The following is a 19,480-nucleotide window of genomic DNA, read 5'->3' on the forward strand; positions in this document are numbered from 1 at the left end:
GGCAAAGTGGCACAAGGTATTGTGTTGCATGAGTGCAATTAAATCCATAAAGGGGGGAATCTGTAATGAGAGAGAACAGGCCATATCAAAATGAAACAGCATAAATTTATTTTATGAAAAAAAGTTGTGCAGTATTGGGGGATAAACTGCAAGGAAACAACAATGTGCACTTTTATTTTTTTTTCAGTAGTACACCAAATACCTTCCTCTGACATATACAGTAATAAAATAGGACTAGAAACACATGCACTGGGAAAGCCAGGACAAAAGAAAAGAAGTCTGAACATTTTTACAGCAACTCCCAACGTACCACACAGTTGGCACTACTAAGCTTTAATAATAAAGTAAGGCTGGCATTACATCCTATATACTAATCTGTAAACTTTTTACAATCGTATTTAGGAGGTATTCACACACTGCATATACCAATGCTACTGTTGTAATGTGTAATTTTCAAGTTGGGCTACCTTTTTCTTCTTCAAGCAAAACACAGAAGTGAACTCAGTGCCACATTCTCACACTGTTATAAGACAAGTTTCATAAAAGGCACTAAAAAGCTTAAAGAAAAGATGTGCAGCTTGAAACATATTATTTATTAATATTAAAAAGAAACGTGAATGGATTACACATTTCCCTCACATTCGCGAAAGTCTGATCCCACAATAAAATGTTTATAAAACAACGTTTGAAATTCCAACAGGTAGAAATGAACCGTCCTCTATTACGTACGTTTTGTTGCTTTTTTCTGGCTGTGACCATCTTTCAATATTATACACACTGCTGCAGATTTGGCCACACTGACCTTCTGAACACGTTAACGCTCAGGGGGAACCCATCCATCCATTTTTGGACCACTCCAGAATTCCGGGTTTCAGGGGAGCCGGAGCCTATCCCGGCAAGAAACAGGCACGAGGCAGGATGCACCCTGGATGGGATGCCAGTCCATTATAGGCTACAAACACACACGCAGCAGGACCAATTTTCCCAGAAGCCAAAGTCTGTCTTTGTACTGCAGGAGGAAACCGGAGCACCTGGAGCAAACCCACACGAACACAGAGAGACCACGCAAACTGGAATTGAACCCAGGGCCCCAGCCCTGCAAGGCAGCAAGGCTAACCACTGTGCACGTCCCTTTTAAGATATAATCTTACCAATTCAGGGCACACCCTAAATGCAATACAATAAAGGTCTCAGGGCATTATGATGGCAGACAGGTCTCTCTCTCAGATAAAGCTTTTCAGTGTCCCAGTGACAGCCTGGAAAAATGCATACAGCTCCCATCTTCTAGACAAAAGCCAAGCATTTAGCAAGCTAGACTATCCAGAATGAGCAATTTCAAAAGCGCATGTTTTGCCTCAGCCTTGTCAGTTTTTGGTCAACAAGACAGCCATACGGGATGCCCCTCCCTCCGAAGATCGAAACTGAACAACATAGTTGTACATAATATCTTATTTGGATTCTAACAATGTGGCTACCATAAAAGTACAAGAAAATCCTGACTTTGTAGTGCAGTACAAATCTAGGGGCAGCCAAGCATCTAAAAATAAAAAAACCTGACCTTTCTGTCTCACTCTTCCTCTTCTATGTATAATGTTTTATTTCAGAAGGCTCCACTGGCCATTACCAGGACATTATATTGGTACAGTGGTCACCAAGATAATAGTAGTTTAAATTTATTTTTCAAACTGGTGGTGAGAGTACCATCGAAGTTCATGCAGGAACTTCATTTTGTAATTTGTTAACAATATATGCATTAGAAAGATACCCAACAAATCTGGACCAGGAGTGGTTTGCATAAGAGGCTACATTTTGCCTTAGCTGACGACCTGTTATTGTAGCAACTTGTGAGGTGTAAATCGGAAGCAGCTTTGGTTGTCTGTCAAATCTGCTACGTTCAAATTATTTTAGTTTACACAGGGACAGCAGAGCATCAGATATCAACTGTATGCGAATTGCAAGGAGACAAATTCTGGAGTTCACTGGCTAGCCAGGTTTTAAACAGGATGTTACAGATCACAACAGCAAAGAAAAACAAACAGCAGTCAGTTGGCCATTCTGGTATGTGCAAGAAACCCATTTTCATATCTTTCAGAAAAACTCATATGGCTGGAACCACAACTATAATTAAAACGTTTGGAGTTAATTAGCCAGCAGAAGCATTTTGTTTAACAAATGACTTACTATGACCCGTTTCAGGGATACAAATGATCGGAGCAACCTTTCAGGTGCTACCTTAAAAAAAACCTTGGGTTTCTGATAAAATCTGCCAAGTGTGAACCCATTCATAAGAAGATGATCTTGAATAGATTTTGAACACTCAGGTCAGGTCTGCAGTTGGTATCACAAATGTAATAGCTTGTCGTTTACCTGCCTAGAATGAAGCTGCTCGACTCCAAACATGAGCAGCTTCAAAATTGGGAAAGGCGAAACCCCTTACAATCACGATAAGCTTCCTCTACATGAGTCTAAAGACACCTCATCTGAAATCTATAGTGTCCACATGATCACATGACTGGGAAAACGATTTCCGTTTTGGAACATCACAACTCAAGCACAGAATGATTTGGAACATTTTCTAACACTAAAAATGTAGGTCAAACGTCATGTGATCGTTACATAATCTCTCACTGCAATTCCCCCCTCCAATACAAATGATACAAAAGAGAATTACTGTACTCTTCTTACAATCAACTACAAAATCACATCTCACAGAGCAGTCTAATCGTACCCAGGGAGGGCTGGCACCCGTAACTGAGAATCCCCCTAACGCATCCAAAGGGTCCAGACGTATTTGTACTTTTCACACACACATTGACACAAAGTGTCATGTCTACCACTAGACAGTATAAAAAAAATTGTAATTCACAGCACTAACCATGGCCAAATGCACCTCCCTTTATGGATAAACAAGGCAATTATCATTTTCTAAGTACAATACATCGTTTTTAGATTTCTGAAAAAAAATGAATAAAAAAAGTGAAACAGAGAATGTAAATAAGTTGTGTGTTATTTTGCGAGTTCAGGCTCAACATCAGTAATCACAATACCCTTATCCTGGTCAGGCTACGTAATCCATATCCCAAAAGAAACAGGTTTCCATTCGAGCCATTGAACAGCACCCAACTGGCCTGCAATCTGAAAGCAGATCAACTGGAATAAGGCCATATTATCATAATCATCACTACTGAGGCAGTCTAGGACTAAACCATTATTTTTAAACGCAACGTCTGCATGATCAGTCTCCACTGTAAATATGTCAGTTTCTCCTGTTTCGGATTGATTGATTGCTCATTGAGATGACCAGGCTCTGCAAAAAGCGTACCCCTGCTTAAATGGTTTCAAACCACAGGAGGGCATTCAGCCCAACAAGCTGATTTAGTGGTTAGTAGTTAACTGATCCAAGGATCCCATCCAGCTGTTTTTAGAAAGAAGACAGAGTATGGGTTTCAACAACATGGCTGGGTAGCTTGTTGCACACTCCTACCACCCTTTGGGGAAAACAAAGTGCCTCCTGTTCTCAGTTTAAAATGCTTTTTCCACATTATTTCCATTTGTGTCCACTGGTTCAGATTTCACTGCTCAACTACTGCGTAGTTTACATTTCCCATCTATCCAACTGAACCTTTCCAGTCTCAGCATGCTCCGCTTTTATCTCGGCATGCTCTTTGAACACGACGGTTTCTATGATCAGGAAAAACAAATCAGTGCTACGCCCAGACTTCTCTTTTTTTCCTATGGCTCAAAAACTATTCCTAACTCCCTTGACAGGTGAATTGAAGCGATTGCATTTTATTTCTCATTAGGCCCTTGACCAAACAAAATACAGCAAAGTGACAACAACAAAAATCTCCACATCTGTACAGAGAATGAAACCAACAGTAGAGATGGAAGAATTCTGTACTGGCGTTACACAGGTTTTGTCAAGATGAACTTTAAACCTACATTTGGAAAACGAGCAATTGACAAACACCACGGGTAAATGAAAAGGCTTGGGTCATGTGAACTTTGGTTACATTTCACAGACCACTTGGCCACGATAAGATTCCGGGAGGAAGCTGGTCCCTTATTCAAGAAAAATAAGGCAATTCCTGAAATCAATAAAGTTGGACAACAAACTGGAGCCGAGTCGAACAGTGCAATTTTCTAAGCAGAAAAGAGTTTTGTGCTACTGAAATGGCAATAATAATATAGAAAGTCTGATAGACGACAATTCAATGAATGGATTTCTCGAAACCTTTTTTTACTTACGTGACCTGCTCCCACACATTCTGCAAGGTGGTCTTTAATTACAATATAGAGATGGCAGCTGTTAGTATATTCCTTCAAAACTGACATAAATCTCTATCGCCAACTATAATACAACAGGCTTTATTATTATTTTAATCAAAGCCCACACCCATACATACTTTACAAAGTAAACCTGCTTTACATCTGAAACTTACATCACAACCCAATGTGCTGAGCATCATGAACCAAACGTGTAGAAAAGAAATCAAATCCTCAAGACAGTTGTGCATATTTTTTGTAAACTAGATGAGTTGTGGTCTAGCTGGATAAACAGCGTGGGGCTGTTTGGTTTTTTAAAATCTGTGTTTCTCGGGCGCTGGACGGGCGGGGAAGATTAGACGGGAGGCTCGCTGATGTGCCAGAGGCGCAGACGCTGGATGCAGCTGGCGTGTGCAGGACTGTAGCGTCCGGGGCTGGTGATGTCGGGGGCGGTCCCGGGCCGGGCCGGGCTGAACCTGCCTGGAGTGGAGAGCAGGGTGCAGCTGGGGGAAGCTGGGGTGTACGTCTGAATCCTGGGGCGTCCCCTGGATGTAACTGGGCTTGGCCAGCTGCAGCACAAAGGGCGGGACATACAGCATGTGTATAACGAGACACACAGTATATACATATAGGTGATTGAAAATAACCTCCGGTAATATTTCCAGCACAGATCACTACAAGTATTTTGCATAACCCGGCTGAGCTAGTCACCTAATCGCGTGTTTTGAAGCTAGATCAGGGGATCCCCACCCTGGTCCTGGAGAGCTACAGTCTTGCAATTGTCATTAAGGTCAATCCAGGTGACTTCATTAAGGCCACCTTTAAGTTATTAAACTGAAAAGACTTGGAACATATGATAGATTTTGATCAGCGTAGCAAACTATGCGTTCAGTTAAGTCAGGAATGTCGTTGAGAACTATGAGGTGCTGGTATTCCTCTTTCGAATGTTTATTAAGCTACACAAATCAGCAAATCACTCGTTTGAGAGGTTATACCGAAAGTAGTCCAAATGTAAAAACTGATGATTTGAGGGTGACCTTGAGGACCATGGCTGACCCCCACAACTCAAGAGGTGAAAATAAAATAAAGGTGCACATTTCACTTTTTAGGTTCAAGGCAGGATGGATGCCAACTGCACCTATGTCAGGTAGTGCTGGTCACTTTAAGGTAGGAACAAGCTTAATCCATGCCGCAGTAGTCATGTGATTCATTCACATGTGCAGGCGTTGTGAAAGAAAATGCTTTTACAGGGATGGACCTTTCTACCAACCTTTGCATTTCAGAGGAAGAGTGTGTGTTGATTGTGTTCTTCCACTTGTGAATGCTGGGATACTTCTGCGGGTCGATCTCAATGTCTCCTATTGCAAGCAGAACATCTCTGTCCAGTTTTGTTGGGAATTCACTGTAAGACACCAAACGCTCTCCGGTCAGATGATGTTGAAAAGCAGGCTAGACCTTTTGTCTTTAAGAATGTACATTAAAAATCAGATATTGTTTTTTCGATTTTGCAACATTAATTCATTCTTATCCCACCTTCTTGATCCTGATTTGCTCCCCTGGAAAAAAAGAGTCATCCTGTTTTTCCAGCAAGGACGACATTTAACAGGAACAGAAGTGTTAACTTTAGATAAGACCCGAATATAATTATTAATTATTATTTTATTTATATAATTATTACTGTATTATAACACACACGGTGGTTTGATTTTCTAATATTGCATTAACTTACCCTTCGATGAAAAGGCCTTTTTTAACATTGGATGGAATACTTAATATAAAGTCTTCTTGAGAGTTCTCTATCGATTTATAAGAGGAGCTGCTCGAGCCCGAGCTGTTTAGATCTCTGCCCCCGTGGTCCCAGGACTTGGATCGGGCACAGCGACCTCGTGCGGAAGCTCCTGCGCTCAATGTCCGTTGGCTCGGGGGCTCCAGGCTTTCGTCTGCCGTGACCCACTCGTCGGAGCTCGAGCTGGACTTGTCGTCCGCCTCCCCGTCCGCCTCGCTGCTCTCGCAGGCCTTCCAGAAGCCGCCGTCCCTCGTCTCGACGCCTCCCTTCCCGAACGCGGGCTCCTCCCTCGCGGAGAAAGGGGGACGGCTCGGCCCCGGGCCGGGCTCGGGGGGCCCGCCGGAGTCCCCGCCCTCCCAGGGCCGCGGCCCGGCGCCTCTGCCCCTCTCGGGCCGCCGCGGCTCGTTCTCGGCGCCATCCCGCAGGCTCATCCGCTCAAACTCCACCAGCAGGTTGGAGACGGGGGACAGGAGGCCGCCCGAGGAGCCGTGCGGCGGTCTCTCCCCGTTCTGAGCTTTGTCGCCGCTCACCGAAGAGCAGAAGCCGTTCTTGCTCGCCGCGATGAGCCCCTTCCCCTGACGCTGCCGGTCCTCCTCGGCCGCGGTTTCGATGAGGTCGGCGCCGAGCTTCATCGGCAGGATGCGGCACTCCAGGCCCCCCACTGCTCCTTTCAGGCCTTCCATGGCGCTCACCGCCGAGATGCTCGTCAAGGCCGCGTTTTGCCGGTTCTTCATCTCCTCTAAACTTATGTCGTCGTCTTCGTCAAGGAAGGCGCCGACTGAGATGGAGTTGCAAAACTTCTTGGGCTTGCCTGTCAAACACGCACAAACAGAAAGGGAGCATTTCAGAAACGGCAGCTGGCGTTTCCGAGTCTACGCCTCGCAAGGAGCCCTCCTCTGCTACAGCCTTTACAAGGTCGGCTAAGCCGCGCAGTCAGAAAATCAAAACGCTGAAGTCAAAAGTTCAGTCCATCTGTGGTTGAACTAAAAGAGTCTGAGCATCAAAAGAAATGTATCACTTGTAACTGTTATCAGGAAGAAAATATTTACTGTACTAGATGCTGATCAGACATAACACAGGTATATATTAATTATGCTTGGTAGCATTTGCCATCAGCAGAGGGTCTACTGTGAAAGTCAGAGACTAGTGTGTGTGGCTACTACTAAAAGTAAGAAAACCTGGGGATCTGTGACACAAGCTTTGCAGGTGGCAGGATGGGGCTTTGTCCCACTTCAACTGAAGCTAGCCCATCCCAGCCCATCCTCCCAGCCCATCCCAGAAGCGTTCAATGAGACTCAAGCTGGCTGAGAAGGATATATTTGGCATGAGGACACCTGTGTTCTAACTAGTCTAAACCTTCAAAAAAAAATTCACACTTGGACCTCTCCATTGAAGGTTGTATACAACAATAAGTGTAGAGTTCTTCATGCCTGTACCACACCCACTAACATCCATCAGTAACACTGAACCGGTCAAACCCCCATCACCTGTGCCCAACCTACCCTCTCACTAATGAGGTGATTTGGTGCTCATGCAACACACATAGTGTATCACAACCAGCGTATCACAGTCACTCGTGAATGATCAAGTAATCAAAATGAAGCCTAAACCATTTGATCAATATTCAAAATCTGTATTCTTTTTTTTTCTCTAAAAAAAACAAGTGCATGGAGTGTTATGGTTTTTTTTTATGCTCCGTATAATATCACAAACAACAATTTTATGGATGTTACTCTGTGCCATCGGCATAAACAAAGCCAGTGTGGAGACAAAAGAAGGAAAAGAAAAATTAAGCTGATACTCTGGCATCTCCACACCAGGATGCTCTTGCATTTCAGATTTATAACTGACAAAAGCACTGTCATTTTTCATTCAACATCCAAACCTGGGCCAAAACCACGAGCCATGATATTGAAGCCAGTTCCCCGAGATGCTTCAGGAAACAACAGGATGAGACCTTTGTCAATGTTACAAACACGGAAAGAGCAAGATAGGCCACATGTTCTCCACTCACCTGTAACCTCTTATCTTCTAATGTGTTTAAGATTTAGCTTATAAAAAAAATCACAAGATGGGAAAATCTAATAAAGAAAAACTATATTTTGCATATTACCTGGAGACGGTGTTTTAAATCTGTTGCTGGTTTCATTTTCTCCAGCTGCTTCCTGGACCTTGTCACTTAAATCTTTCTTGCTTAAATGCTCCTCCAGCTTTCGAAGCCCCTCTGCAGAAGAAAGATCAACGAAGCAGCCGAGGAACTCCCAATGTTCAGCCCAGGGATGGCCCATTTCACGAGCCAGATCCCTGCAAGTGAAAAATCACAGGCAACAAACAAATGAATGACTGATACAGCCTCTTTCAATCTCTATGGGCCAATGATTGAAGCCTAAAGGGTATTTGCAGTCCCAATTTCTCAGACCGGTTATTAAATCTCCATAACAAAAAGCCTTGTGAGCCTTGTGAAAATACAGCAAAGGTGCCATATTTTCACATAACGTCTAGCCACAGGCAGTTTGTGCGAATTGTGACAAGAAGCGGCCCTTCCTGCTCACTAGTCACTGTAATGACTAATGTACTGCGATGTAGAGCGAATAAGTACCGGTTGTGCAGCAGATGTTTCAGAATTGTTTCAACATGATCTGCATGCAGAGTTAGCAAGTAGTATTTGTCTGCAAAACTATTTCTATTGGATTAAAAGAGATGTATTCAGAAGTCTGCTTGTTTACAGTGTAATGGGGCCTGTTCACCTCACCACAAGTTTGTTTGCCTGGTTCTGAACAGCAGAATATGACGTTGTGCATACATTGAAATTTAAACCCCAAAATATAAAAATAGCATTGTAGTTGTCCTCTAAGTCTTACCTGGAAGAAAATAAACCTTCGTGCATTTCAACTGCTCCCAAAGGGACAACTGCCACAACTTTCAAAGTCGACACTCAACATAACGAACCCCCTTCCTTGAGTTTGGGGGACGTGCAATCTTAAAAGAGATGGCTCAGCCAGGATCCTCACCTCCCAACTCTCTCAGCCCCCCGATCCGGATCGGATTTTAGGATGTGGTGGAAGTGCCCTGCCCTTTCACGAGGGGGGGTCTTCCACACTTTGCGGAACTCCTCGGCCTGAAAGAGGGGAACCCGGGGATTAATCCCGAAACAGCTCAATGTTTCATGTATATTACAGACAGAACAGAGCTGCTGTACCAATCCCCTGTGTTAAGCTGATTTAGTACTTGAGCGAAAGATATATTTAAAAAAAATGTGTGTGTGTGGGGGGGGGGGGGTATAACAGGGGGAAAAAAAGCATCGCAGATTGAAAAACAAACTCTTACCTTGGATGGGCTGAGAGGACCAGCAAAAGCCCTCACTGCCATCACTGGATCCCTGGGACTTCGCGTGAGGTCCGAGACAAACGAATGGTGAACTGTATCCGACGGCTCGGGCGACCAGGGGGCACCGATCACGGGCTGAGAAGAGTTATCTGTGGCCCTCAACAAGGGTATATAACAGCGATCTACAACCGGGAGCCAGACAAGAGATTCCAGTAAGGAGGACTGCAATTCTTTCAAGTAGCACCTAGCTTTCAAAACACAAGTTCACTACGGTACGTTTCATTAACGCCAACCGCGCAAAAGATGGGCACATATCCATTTAAAATAGATTTTAAACTCCACATTCAAAGGAAATCCTTTTCAATTTCATGAAACTCTCCATCTTAGAAATTCAGTGCCCATTTTTAGGTCAAGATGAAAAGCTTATTTTCATAATAGTATTATTTGGACATTTTTAAATTATAACTGATATGTGTATTTTTTGTTTTTATAATATATTGCTTCCCTAAGAGTACTGTTATGTCTCCATATTCTTAACTTTTAAGAATAGATTTAGCAAGAAAAATGGTGCACAGGTAAGTATAATGGGTATTATACATTATTTAAATACATCCTAAAATTGTATTTAAGTGTTAATTTAAAAATACACAATGAATTGGTTTCATGCAAACATAAAAGGACAGTCAAACAAAAAATGGAGAGTCCAATGTTCATAACAAAGAAAATGTCTCAATTTACCTTCTAAATAGTCTTTTATCTTCTGTTTCACTTCTTGGGTTTTGTTTTTCCTTTCGCAAATCAGCTGTGAGTAAAAATAAAAAAAATGACTGCAGCCGAGAATAACAAGGGTCTAATTGTAACTGACCTGTTAAGAGCAGATTAAGGAATCCTACAGCACGGGTTTAATCAATAAAAAACTTGCAGCCAAGATCACTTCGGCCAATCTTTTAACTTAAACTTAAACAACCCAGGCTCTGAATGACTGCTTTGGCACACAGAAAACCTTCACTTACATCAACAGGCTTCTGGTCAAACTTGTTTTTGCAATTTTTATCAGTGTAAGGATGAGAACAAAGTACGTTCACCACCTCTGGGCATCCAAACTTGCAAGCAAAATGAAGAGGGGTTTCAAAGCTCTAGGAGGAAAAAAAAAAAGATGTAAATTAGTTGATATTTGGTTTAGGTTTTTTTTACGATTACAGGGAACAAAAACATCATTCATAGTCCTAGCTCCAATTTCCACTCCTTATTAAATCAAAAATCTCTTCTTTCAAGCAAACACTGACCACTGAAAGGATTTTCCCTCATTATGTGGTTCAGCACCTAAAAGCTGGTCTGCACAACAGAACATAAGAGTCTCGGAAGAAAGCAGCCAGCATCAGTTCAAGCATTCACATTCAAAAACATAAAAGTAAAAAATAAACAGATGTCATTAATTCAACTGAAAGTAGGGTATGCTTGACAAACATACCCTGAATAAACAAGCCAAGTGACATGTTTCTAAGTGTACTCAGTTCTTATAACCTATAATAAGGTTATAAGACCTTTTTCTCAAAAAGAGTAGGGGTGTAACCCCGGAGTCCTGGCCAAATTTCCCATTGACCAATCATGGCCTCCTGATACTCCTCCTCTATGAATTGGCTACATTACTCTGCTCTCCTCCCCACTGAGAGCTGGTGTGTGGGGAGCGTTCTGGTGCACTATGGCTGCCGTCGCATCATCCAGATGGATGCTGCACATTGGTGGTGGTGGAGGGGATCCCCATTACCTGTAAAGCGCTTTGAGTGGAGTGTCCAGAAAAGCGCTATATAAGTGTAAGCAATAATTATTATTATTATAAACCAACCTAAATACTTTTAACACATTCCCTCTTTAGAAGTGTAGAGTATGAGGAAACGATGGGAAGCAGCTCTTCTAGGTCATTCATTACAACGGCATCTACAAAAGCAACGGCTCAGCTACTCACTGCTTTATCAGGGGTGTTCAGGTACAAATCCACAATGTAGCAAATGCGTTTCTGCAGCATGGCTTCTTGGTCATCAGGGTACATGAGACGCATAAACTCAGGGTTCTCCAGTGTGTCCAGTAGAAGCTGAGCAATACTGGGCTGGTTCTCTTTGGCAGCAACATGCATGACATTGTAACGGCATCCTTCCTGAAAAGCGGAAGGAGAACTTCAGAGTTTTGCAGGGCAAAGACCGGACAGGAGAAATTCACACTGTGGTCCAGGGTTGCGCTGCTGCCCGGATGGTGTACAGCAGCCTTTGTGCACCCAAATCCCCACTACACAGGAGATCGGGACTGTGAAATGTACTGAATCTCAAAAGCTGCAACCAGGGCTTCAAATAATTTTTTACATCTGGGCAACAGATGCAAACTGAAGACTTGAAACAGGGCACAAAGTGTCTTGATTTCTGTTGCTGCATCACCTGGGGTGGGGTATACCTAAATGAAAGGTATCTAGAAATACCAGCGAAGCCTTAAGTGGTAGGTGACAACACTCTCCATATCCTCACACTTGAAGAAGGCTCCATGGCCAAAATGTTGTGTTTTCTTTCTTCTTTTTTCAGCATGGAATAAACCTACTACTTGTTCCTTAACACTCTCCATATGTTCATTTGGTATGCATTGCATATAATGGGTTGCTGCATACCTGTGGACTACTTGGCTGTAACAAAAAGCCAGCACCCCTTGAATTGTATTTTATTTAAAAAAACAGTGAGTCAAGTGAATGCAAGACCCCCTGCATTTACAAGGCAGACCTTCAAGTTTGGAGTTCTACTGCTGATTCTTCTTCTACTTTTGATTTCTGCACTTTTAAGTTTTAGCGCCTATTAATTGTTTAATGGGTTGAGCGTGTTTTATATCGACTATGACAAGAGTATCCGTTTTTGATCCTCAACTGACTGTAAGTTGCAATCACGTCACTTTCAGCCAGCCTGCACTGTGCAGTCGCCTCACCTGCACCACTGTTGGGTTGTCCCCAGAACCGATCAAATAGCGCGGATTGCTCCAGACGAGCTCCGTGAAGGTGGCCTCATCCCCTTTCTCCACCGCCTTCCTCAGCTTGGCTGTAAGGTCCTGTGTTCGTGGGCTCTTATAGCTGTTTGCTCGCTCTCTGTTCATAGTTTCCACCTCTAGGGAAGAAGCAACATCTGCCAGGAAAAGAAAAACAGTCAGAATTCTGCCATCTTTCATGTCCCATGTCCTCAAGCTTCAGATGCATCAGGGTTCCCAGGATACAAAACCAGATCTGAACTCCAAATAGTTTCCGATCTCATTATTGAAAGGTTTTGCAATTTAGAACAAATTGGGTTGATAAACAACAATGGAAAAAAAAAATTACACTCTGGTACATAAGACATGAAGCAGAGCAGCTTACAAGACTACAACAGCTATGGAAAGTGAACATCTTCACTTTCAAAATCAATAGGACGTAACACCAGCATGAATGTTAGACAACCAATCCTGCAGCAGGACAAGTGTTCAGGATCTTCCACCCACCTTTACTGAACACCATGCCTGGTTTCCCTGGAGACACACAAAGCAAGGACTTGCTGGGTGATGGCAGGTAATCACAGATCCCTTTGGCAAATTTCTCAGCATCTTCTCGGTTGGCGAAAGCTTTAAATCGGGCTCCTTTCATCATTTTCACTGCCTGCAGAGCTTCCTTCTTATCTGCATAGACATTGACCCTGTCTGTGGGAGAAAACACTTTATTAGGAAAACCCAAAAGCCAAAAGGGCTAAACAAGCACCAGTCGGTTCAGACAGCATCCTCATAACACAGGTCACAAGAATTCATTTACATGTACATTTGGAGAATTCAGAGCAACAGGGGCAAAAGGTGTATGTCAAACCCATTGCCAAAATGTTTACGTATACACTACACTATGCATAAAGACACACTTGAGCTCAGAAAAAACACTGAAAACACAAATTAAGATCAATAAAATGCAGGTGATTTCAGTATGATATGCAATAAACAAAAGGGATACAATTTTACTAACAAAACACCACAACACTCCCATTTCAACAGAGAGCCTCTTGCAGAACAAAACGTTTCTGTCACGAGTCTCACTGAAATACAAACTTAAAAAGAAGGAAGACTGCCAGTGCTACCCTGATACACGTGCAGGAACCACCGGGAAAGGAGGTTTTACAGTAGGGAGGGTCAACGCACCATTTCTGACCGTGACATCCTCCCACACAGGACACACCCCATAGTAGAGAGGTGGAGACGCCTGGGGTGCTTTTGAAGGGGTCTGTGCATCAGACTGTAATCTGTCTCCGTCCACACTGCTACTATACCGAGACCCCGTGTTGTCGGACAGAGCTTCTTCCTCTGGGGGGTTCAATCCGACGCCATAGCCGAAGTCCCCCTCCTCGCCAGCAGCCCGCCGTTTGTCTGTGGCGGAGTCTGTGGGCGTGTCTCCAGGGGCAGAGTGCCCCCTGCAGGCAGCGTCCGAAGCCCCGCTGCTCTCGCCCTCCCCTCCCTGGCTCTCCAGCAGGGTACGGGCTAACTTCTTCTCGAACAGGGCCCTGGTGGTGGCAGTGATGGGCCCGCACTTCAGCCCAGTGCTGATGATCCTCTCCCGAAGCTTGTCGTCGCTCAGCTCCTTCAGCCTGCTCAGAATCGCTTCCATGCTTTAACTACCTGCAGAAGAACGCAAGCAAGGGTCAACCCGAGTCACACGGCACTGCCAACGACAGAAATAAATACCTCCTCAAAATCATCAAAGTTCAATTTTGTAGGACATATACAGACCAGTCAGCAGCAGCTGCATTTCCACTACTTATAAAGGTGTGACGTTTCTGCACCAATTTATATAAAAGACTATCAATAATTTTTCTATGAAAGGTAATATTCTGGAGTAAAAACATGCAAGTGACTTAATTTATTTTCTTATTAGATGACCAGCCAGGTTCAAGTAACCCTGGATCTTTAAAGGAATTAATCAACTTCAAATTTTCCATTAATGACTTGTATAGGATATTAGATCCGGTATTAAAAAAAAACGATTTTGCCATGCCAGTGTTAAAAATGAGCAAATTAACGAGGGGACACGATTTGCAATATCACACAGGACACCAAAAAGTCCAAAATATGCAATAATTATGTATCATTTATGATTAGCAATACTGATCAGTGACATACTGTATTTTATAGTCCAAAGTAGTCTAAAACTGTTCGTCACAAAGCTAGATACTGAAATTGGATGAAACTGAATAGTGCAATTTTGGCACAAAACACAGACCAATCAAAGAATCTTCCTTGACTGTTCTTGTATTGTTCCAAATGGAAGGTTACAAAACTGGTGAAAATCAGGAATTGGCCGAGCGGTTTAGTCAATCAGTGAATTAACTATTCATAACCCCCAACTTGTACGTGATTTCTAACCATATACCAGAGCAGCAAGTATAATTGGAGGCACGTGAATTCTTTATTCTCTGGCACAGCTTTATTGAGATCAGTAATAATCCAGGCAGACTTGGTTAAAACAAATATTTATTACAATAAACTACACAAGACACAAAACATACACACAAAGTTACATTATATACAGTTTTTACAAACAAGGCATTTCAGAGGCCTAACGTTCTGGTCACCCAGAAAATCCCAGACTGCTACTAAGAACTAAAGTCTTAATGCCTACAGAGGCCACACAAGAGATGAGCTGCCTTCTAACTAAATACAAAGCAACCTGCAGTGAAATCTCTCTCTCTGCACCCTGGAAAATAAATGGGAGCCTATATCCCTATCCATAAAATTGCACCCTAAGCAGGTAAGACGTTTCTAACGGACCTATCTTTTTCCCAGGAAACCCAAGTTCCCTAAAACACAGAATAGCAGGCTCTCTCTAATTGGGTTTGAATAATCAGCTCCAGTCAGGTTTGGTTAGGATGATCATGAAGTAGGAGCTCAAGCTCCAAGTCCAGACTTCTCTCTCTTCTCCCTGCTCTCCTTGTTTCTTTCCTTCTTCCTCTCCTCCTGTCTCTCTGCTCTTCATGTCATCTTATATAGTCTGTTTTGTGTCCTGCTCCTTGCCAATCATTAATCCACAACTTCTCTAGGTATACAAAGCTAACTTTACCATTGTTTCTACTCACTGGGACCCCCCTGACCTCAGCAAACATCCTCTCTGCTTTGAAGTTAGAATATTGTCCCTAGTCTAAAAATGCATCCATAAACCAGGAGAGACCTTGTTTAACCTAGGGATTCTTTATACAGGATATGAGAGTTTCCTAAAAATAACAGAACGGCATGCTCTCTTAACAAGGTTCAAATACTTCACTCAAATCTGGACAATTGCTGTCCCCTTCTCTACCTGTCTTTTTATCCGGTTTTCCTGGGCTGGATATGACTTTTAATGTTTACCTACCAAGAATATCTGAAGGGCCAAACTGAATTTTCTTTTGCACCAAACTTGTCTTGATATGTGCATCTTTAAGTTTAAGCTGTGTGATGGTGTGCATTAGCTGACTGTAGTGTTGATCTACTTTGTGTCAGAAGCTACAGTAACCAAGAGGTAAACTAGAGGCCTTTGATCAGTGTGTTTCAGATCCCCTGAAACTCAGCAAACACCTCAGTTCCCTTCATGTTTTGAAACACTCAAGAAAATTTCAAATGTTAGCACTAGCCAGGTATTTGACCATTACCTCTAAATCCTGACACACCTCAGATAGCCACTGCCAGAGCTGTAACAATAGCAAAAAGTCACCAAGTGATGAGTTCCTGATTTCCATTCTTTTTGCCTTGAACTTGCCTGGAATTCAACTTAGTTTTCAGGGAAAATTAAATTCATTAGCAATGTGAGATTTCTGGACCACAACTTAAAAGAGCACAATATGTACTCCAGGACTGTGCATTTTAGCCCTGTGCTTTTTAAAGTTTTAGAATCCAGTCCATCTCCCAGTTTTTATGTTTAAAACACATTTTAAAACAAGCCTGTGCCTTAACACAGAGCAGCAGTATAACATCTTTCTAATGACAGATTTAAAACTGAAATTTTATAAAAGCACCTTGAACAAAACATTCACAAGCTGCTGTAACAAATTAATGCGGAACTACATTTCATCAAGTTCACAGAATGCCAAACATCTACATCCCCACAGAAAATCACAAGTCGTTAATTTCAGTCAGTGGTAAATGAAATCAATTGCCGGTAATGTTTTTGCAATGACAATATTTTTAAGGAGATCTTAAGGTTTTATATCTATGTAAGTGTGAATGAGAGGAACCATTGTATATACATACTTTCTCCTAAATCATTGATAACACACAAGCCTGACACTGCTCAAGAATGACATTTGCTCATTGATCAGCGTTCTCAACACATGGTGTAGATTACCACTACTGTCCAGCCATTACACACCCGAAAGATGCCCGAAACAAGACAGGTTCGTCGCAAACGAAAGTCCAGTTTGTCCCTTCAAGTGCATTCAAGAACGCGAAGCTGCCACACTTGTTTCAACTACGGCATTTATTGCAAAACACGACCTAGGATTATACAGCGTATTTAACAATGAGAGAGAAAGCAAACCTTATCGAGATTCGGACAGTGTTTTGACACCTGACAGTCCACCTCCCAGCTGCACACTTACCATCCATCATTCAACAACACAATAACGGAATCCTTTCTCTTATTGAGAGATCAAATGCAGGATCAGACGATCGAGAAGGCAGTCTGGGCGCCTCATTGTTTACATGGCACTCGGCGCATGCTCAGTGGCAAAGGGAGGGCACTTTTCTGCAGCTGCGTTCTTAGTTTCTCCACAAAGCAGCAGGGAGAGCTATAAATGATTCGGGCTACTAGGGATTTAGGACGCGGCATAACTTTAACAGCTAGCGCAAATACACAAAAAAAGAAGGCTTGAAATAGAGTAAATCCGACAAATCTATATAAACATCTCTCCCGCAGTTTTTTTTTACAAAATCAGTAAGTAGCTCTCCTTTATGTAACGGCAATTACCATGAGGCCAAAAATGGTCCCATGAAAACTAGTCATCCAGGCTTGGGTGGGGTTAAGGTTAAATTTTGGACTAGCTCCTCAGGATTTTCAGTCGTTTTAACAGCTTCTAGACCACCGTAAGCGAATTTGATTTGCGGTACCACCAACACCGCGGTTTACAGTGAAGCCCAATAAACCAAGACATTAGCACACCTGCCACGACCCGGTATTAATTTCAACAGCCTAATCGCGGCTTTTAAAACGCAAGGCCAGCGATCACGAATCAGTAAAGGGCGTGCGATACTAAAAGGGGGGGGGGTCAAGATTTTGAAGATGGAGGTGGAAAAGGCAGAGGAGCGGGGCGAAAAATGAAAATTAGGAAGAAAAAATTACATATTCTGTTCATCAGTCCTCAGAGGACATACTGACTCGTCACTGACTTCATACACACTGGAATGTCACAAGCCCGTGGGCCGACAGACGAAATTGGTTAATTCTGTTTCAGAAAAATAAGCGGAGAACAGACTTACTGTACTGCTGGTTATCTTCCGCAAGCATTGCTTCGACAGATCTCAAATGTTGTCTAACAGTAACAGTTTTTCACCGGTCTAAGAAAAAACACTGTACTCGTGTAGCCGGCAGATACACAGCCTGCCTGTGGTGTGTGCCTTCTGTAGTAATGAAGTGGTGTAATATTCTTAAAAATTGAAAGAAAAAACGGATGCCAACTTACCGCTGTGGTGTTAAATATATTATCTACACTGTCCACTCAAATTAAAAAACATCGTTTCCCAATAAAACTGCACGGTGATCGACCAGCTCAAAAGAGAAGTCAGCTCCTCAACATGCGAATATATTTTCACATTTAAGTATTCAAATGAGACAGACTGATGTAACTTGTACACATTTTATGAATTATTTATTATTAAAACACCTAAATTGTCAACTTGCTACACGCTCCCCCCCTCGTCTCAAGTCTACAACCGCGACGCTTTCAAAATGCATAGAGAAAGGACCCAGGGCGACCTTGCAGCGCCTGAACAAAAAAATCTCTGCATTGCCTGTGAACTAACTTACTGCCTGAATAAAATAAGTTTTTAGAGTACCATAACGTTGTGTCCTTCGTGCTTGTTTTTTTTTTCTCCCCATTATCATTAAGTATTAATGTCAATGAGACATATCAGGTGATTGTTAATTCCTATAGAGCTTTTTATCCCAAAGGATCCTTCTTGTACAGAAAGGGAACCGTCAACCACTGAAATGAAACACCCACCTATGTGACATGTGGCAGCTGTTATAGATCAGTATCCCTACTACACGCCTGAAAAGGCACATCTCCAGTTGAATTAAGTCTAAAGTTTTGTTAGGCCAGGCTGTGCGGTGGCTCTGTGGCTAAGGATCTGTGCCCGTGGCTGTTAGATTGCAGGTTCATTGCCCTGAGCAAGGCCCTTAACCTCAACTGTTCCAGGGGTGCCGTATAAATGCCTGATCCTGCGCTCTGACCTGAAGCTTCTCTCTCTGTCTGTGTGTCTCATGGAGAGCAAGTTGAGGTATGTGAAAAGACAAATTCCTAATACAAGAAATTGTATATGGCCAATAAAGTGATCTCATCTTAAACTCAAAGTAGAATTCAGCCAGTACATTGCAGATAACTCTCCTTACTCTTTCAAACAGTGGCACAAGATTTTTTAATCACCAAGTAGTCAAAAACTCATTTTAACATCTCACCACAGATTGGGACTTCCTACAAAAAAATTGTCCTATATTATCCTAGAGGCAAATTTTGGTGCAGTTTGAAAGAGTGGCACCTACTTGTCGACCATATACAGAAGCAACCTGTCTTTCCTTGCAGGTCTCCCATCCCAGTTCTGACTAGGTCCAGCCTTGTTTAGCTTTCATGATTAAAATTGTGTACTGAGCAGTCCTATTCACATTTTTTCTTAGCATATGTGGACAAATATCTATATAAAATATATCTCTATAGAGATATTTTTCATATATATATACACATAGAGAAAAGCTTTCATTCTAAAATGAATTTGAAGTCATTGTAGGAATTGTAGACACCTGCCAGGGTGTTGCATATGACTTGCTTATTGTAGATGAAGTGCTGTCACAATACCGTATGTATATTTTCCCTTATTCATATC

General features: G+C 42.5%; 1 protein-coding gene across 3 annotated transcripts; it reads right to left on the bottom strand.

Moving 5' to 3' along the window:
- Nucleotides 1–88: 88 nt before the first annotated feature.
- On the bottom strand, nt 89–18,483 carry ankle2 (ankyrin repeat and LEM domain containing 2). Of its 3 annotated transcripts, none has more exons than XM_088936076.1 (13): nt 18,064–18,483; nt 13,562–14,035; nt 12,884–13,078; nt 12,341–12,534; nt 11,346–11,534; nt 10,393–10,515; nt 10,118–10,181; nt 9,380–9,561; nt 9,064–9,170; nt 8,166–8,356; nt 5,996–6,863; nt 5,537–5,668; nt 89–4,835 (listed from the first exon to the last, which is right to left on the bottom strand). In XM_088936076.1, exons 2-13 carry the CDS (start codon nt 14,022–14,024, stop codon nt 4,622–4,624), a joined length of 2,922 nt encoding a protein of 973 aa, XP_088792202.1. In that variant the 5' UTR covers nt 14,025–14,035; nt 18,064–18,483; the 3' UTR covers nt 89–4,621. The 3 variants fall into 3 exon arrangements, with proteins under 3 accessions (XP_088792202.1, XP_088792203.1, XP_088792204.1); XM_088936077.1 differs by having other exon boundaries at nt 17,861–18,483; XM_088936078.1 differs by lacking the exon at nt 18,064–18,483 and adding an exon at nt 16,984–17,084.
- Between the last annotated feature and the right edge of the window lie 997 nt (nt 18,484–19,480).

This window comes from Atractosteus spatula, chromosome 17 (assembly GCF_055471065.1).
Source record: "Atractosteus spatula isolate fAtrSpa1 chromosome 17, fAtrSpa1.hap1, whole genome shotgun sequence".
In the NCBI taxonomy this organism is placed as follows: domain Eukaryota; kingdom Metazoa; phylum Chordata; class Actinopteri; order Semionotiformes; family Lepisosteidae; genus Atractosteus; species Atractosteus spatula.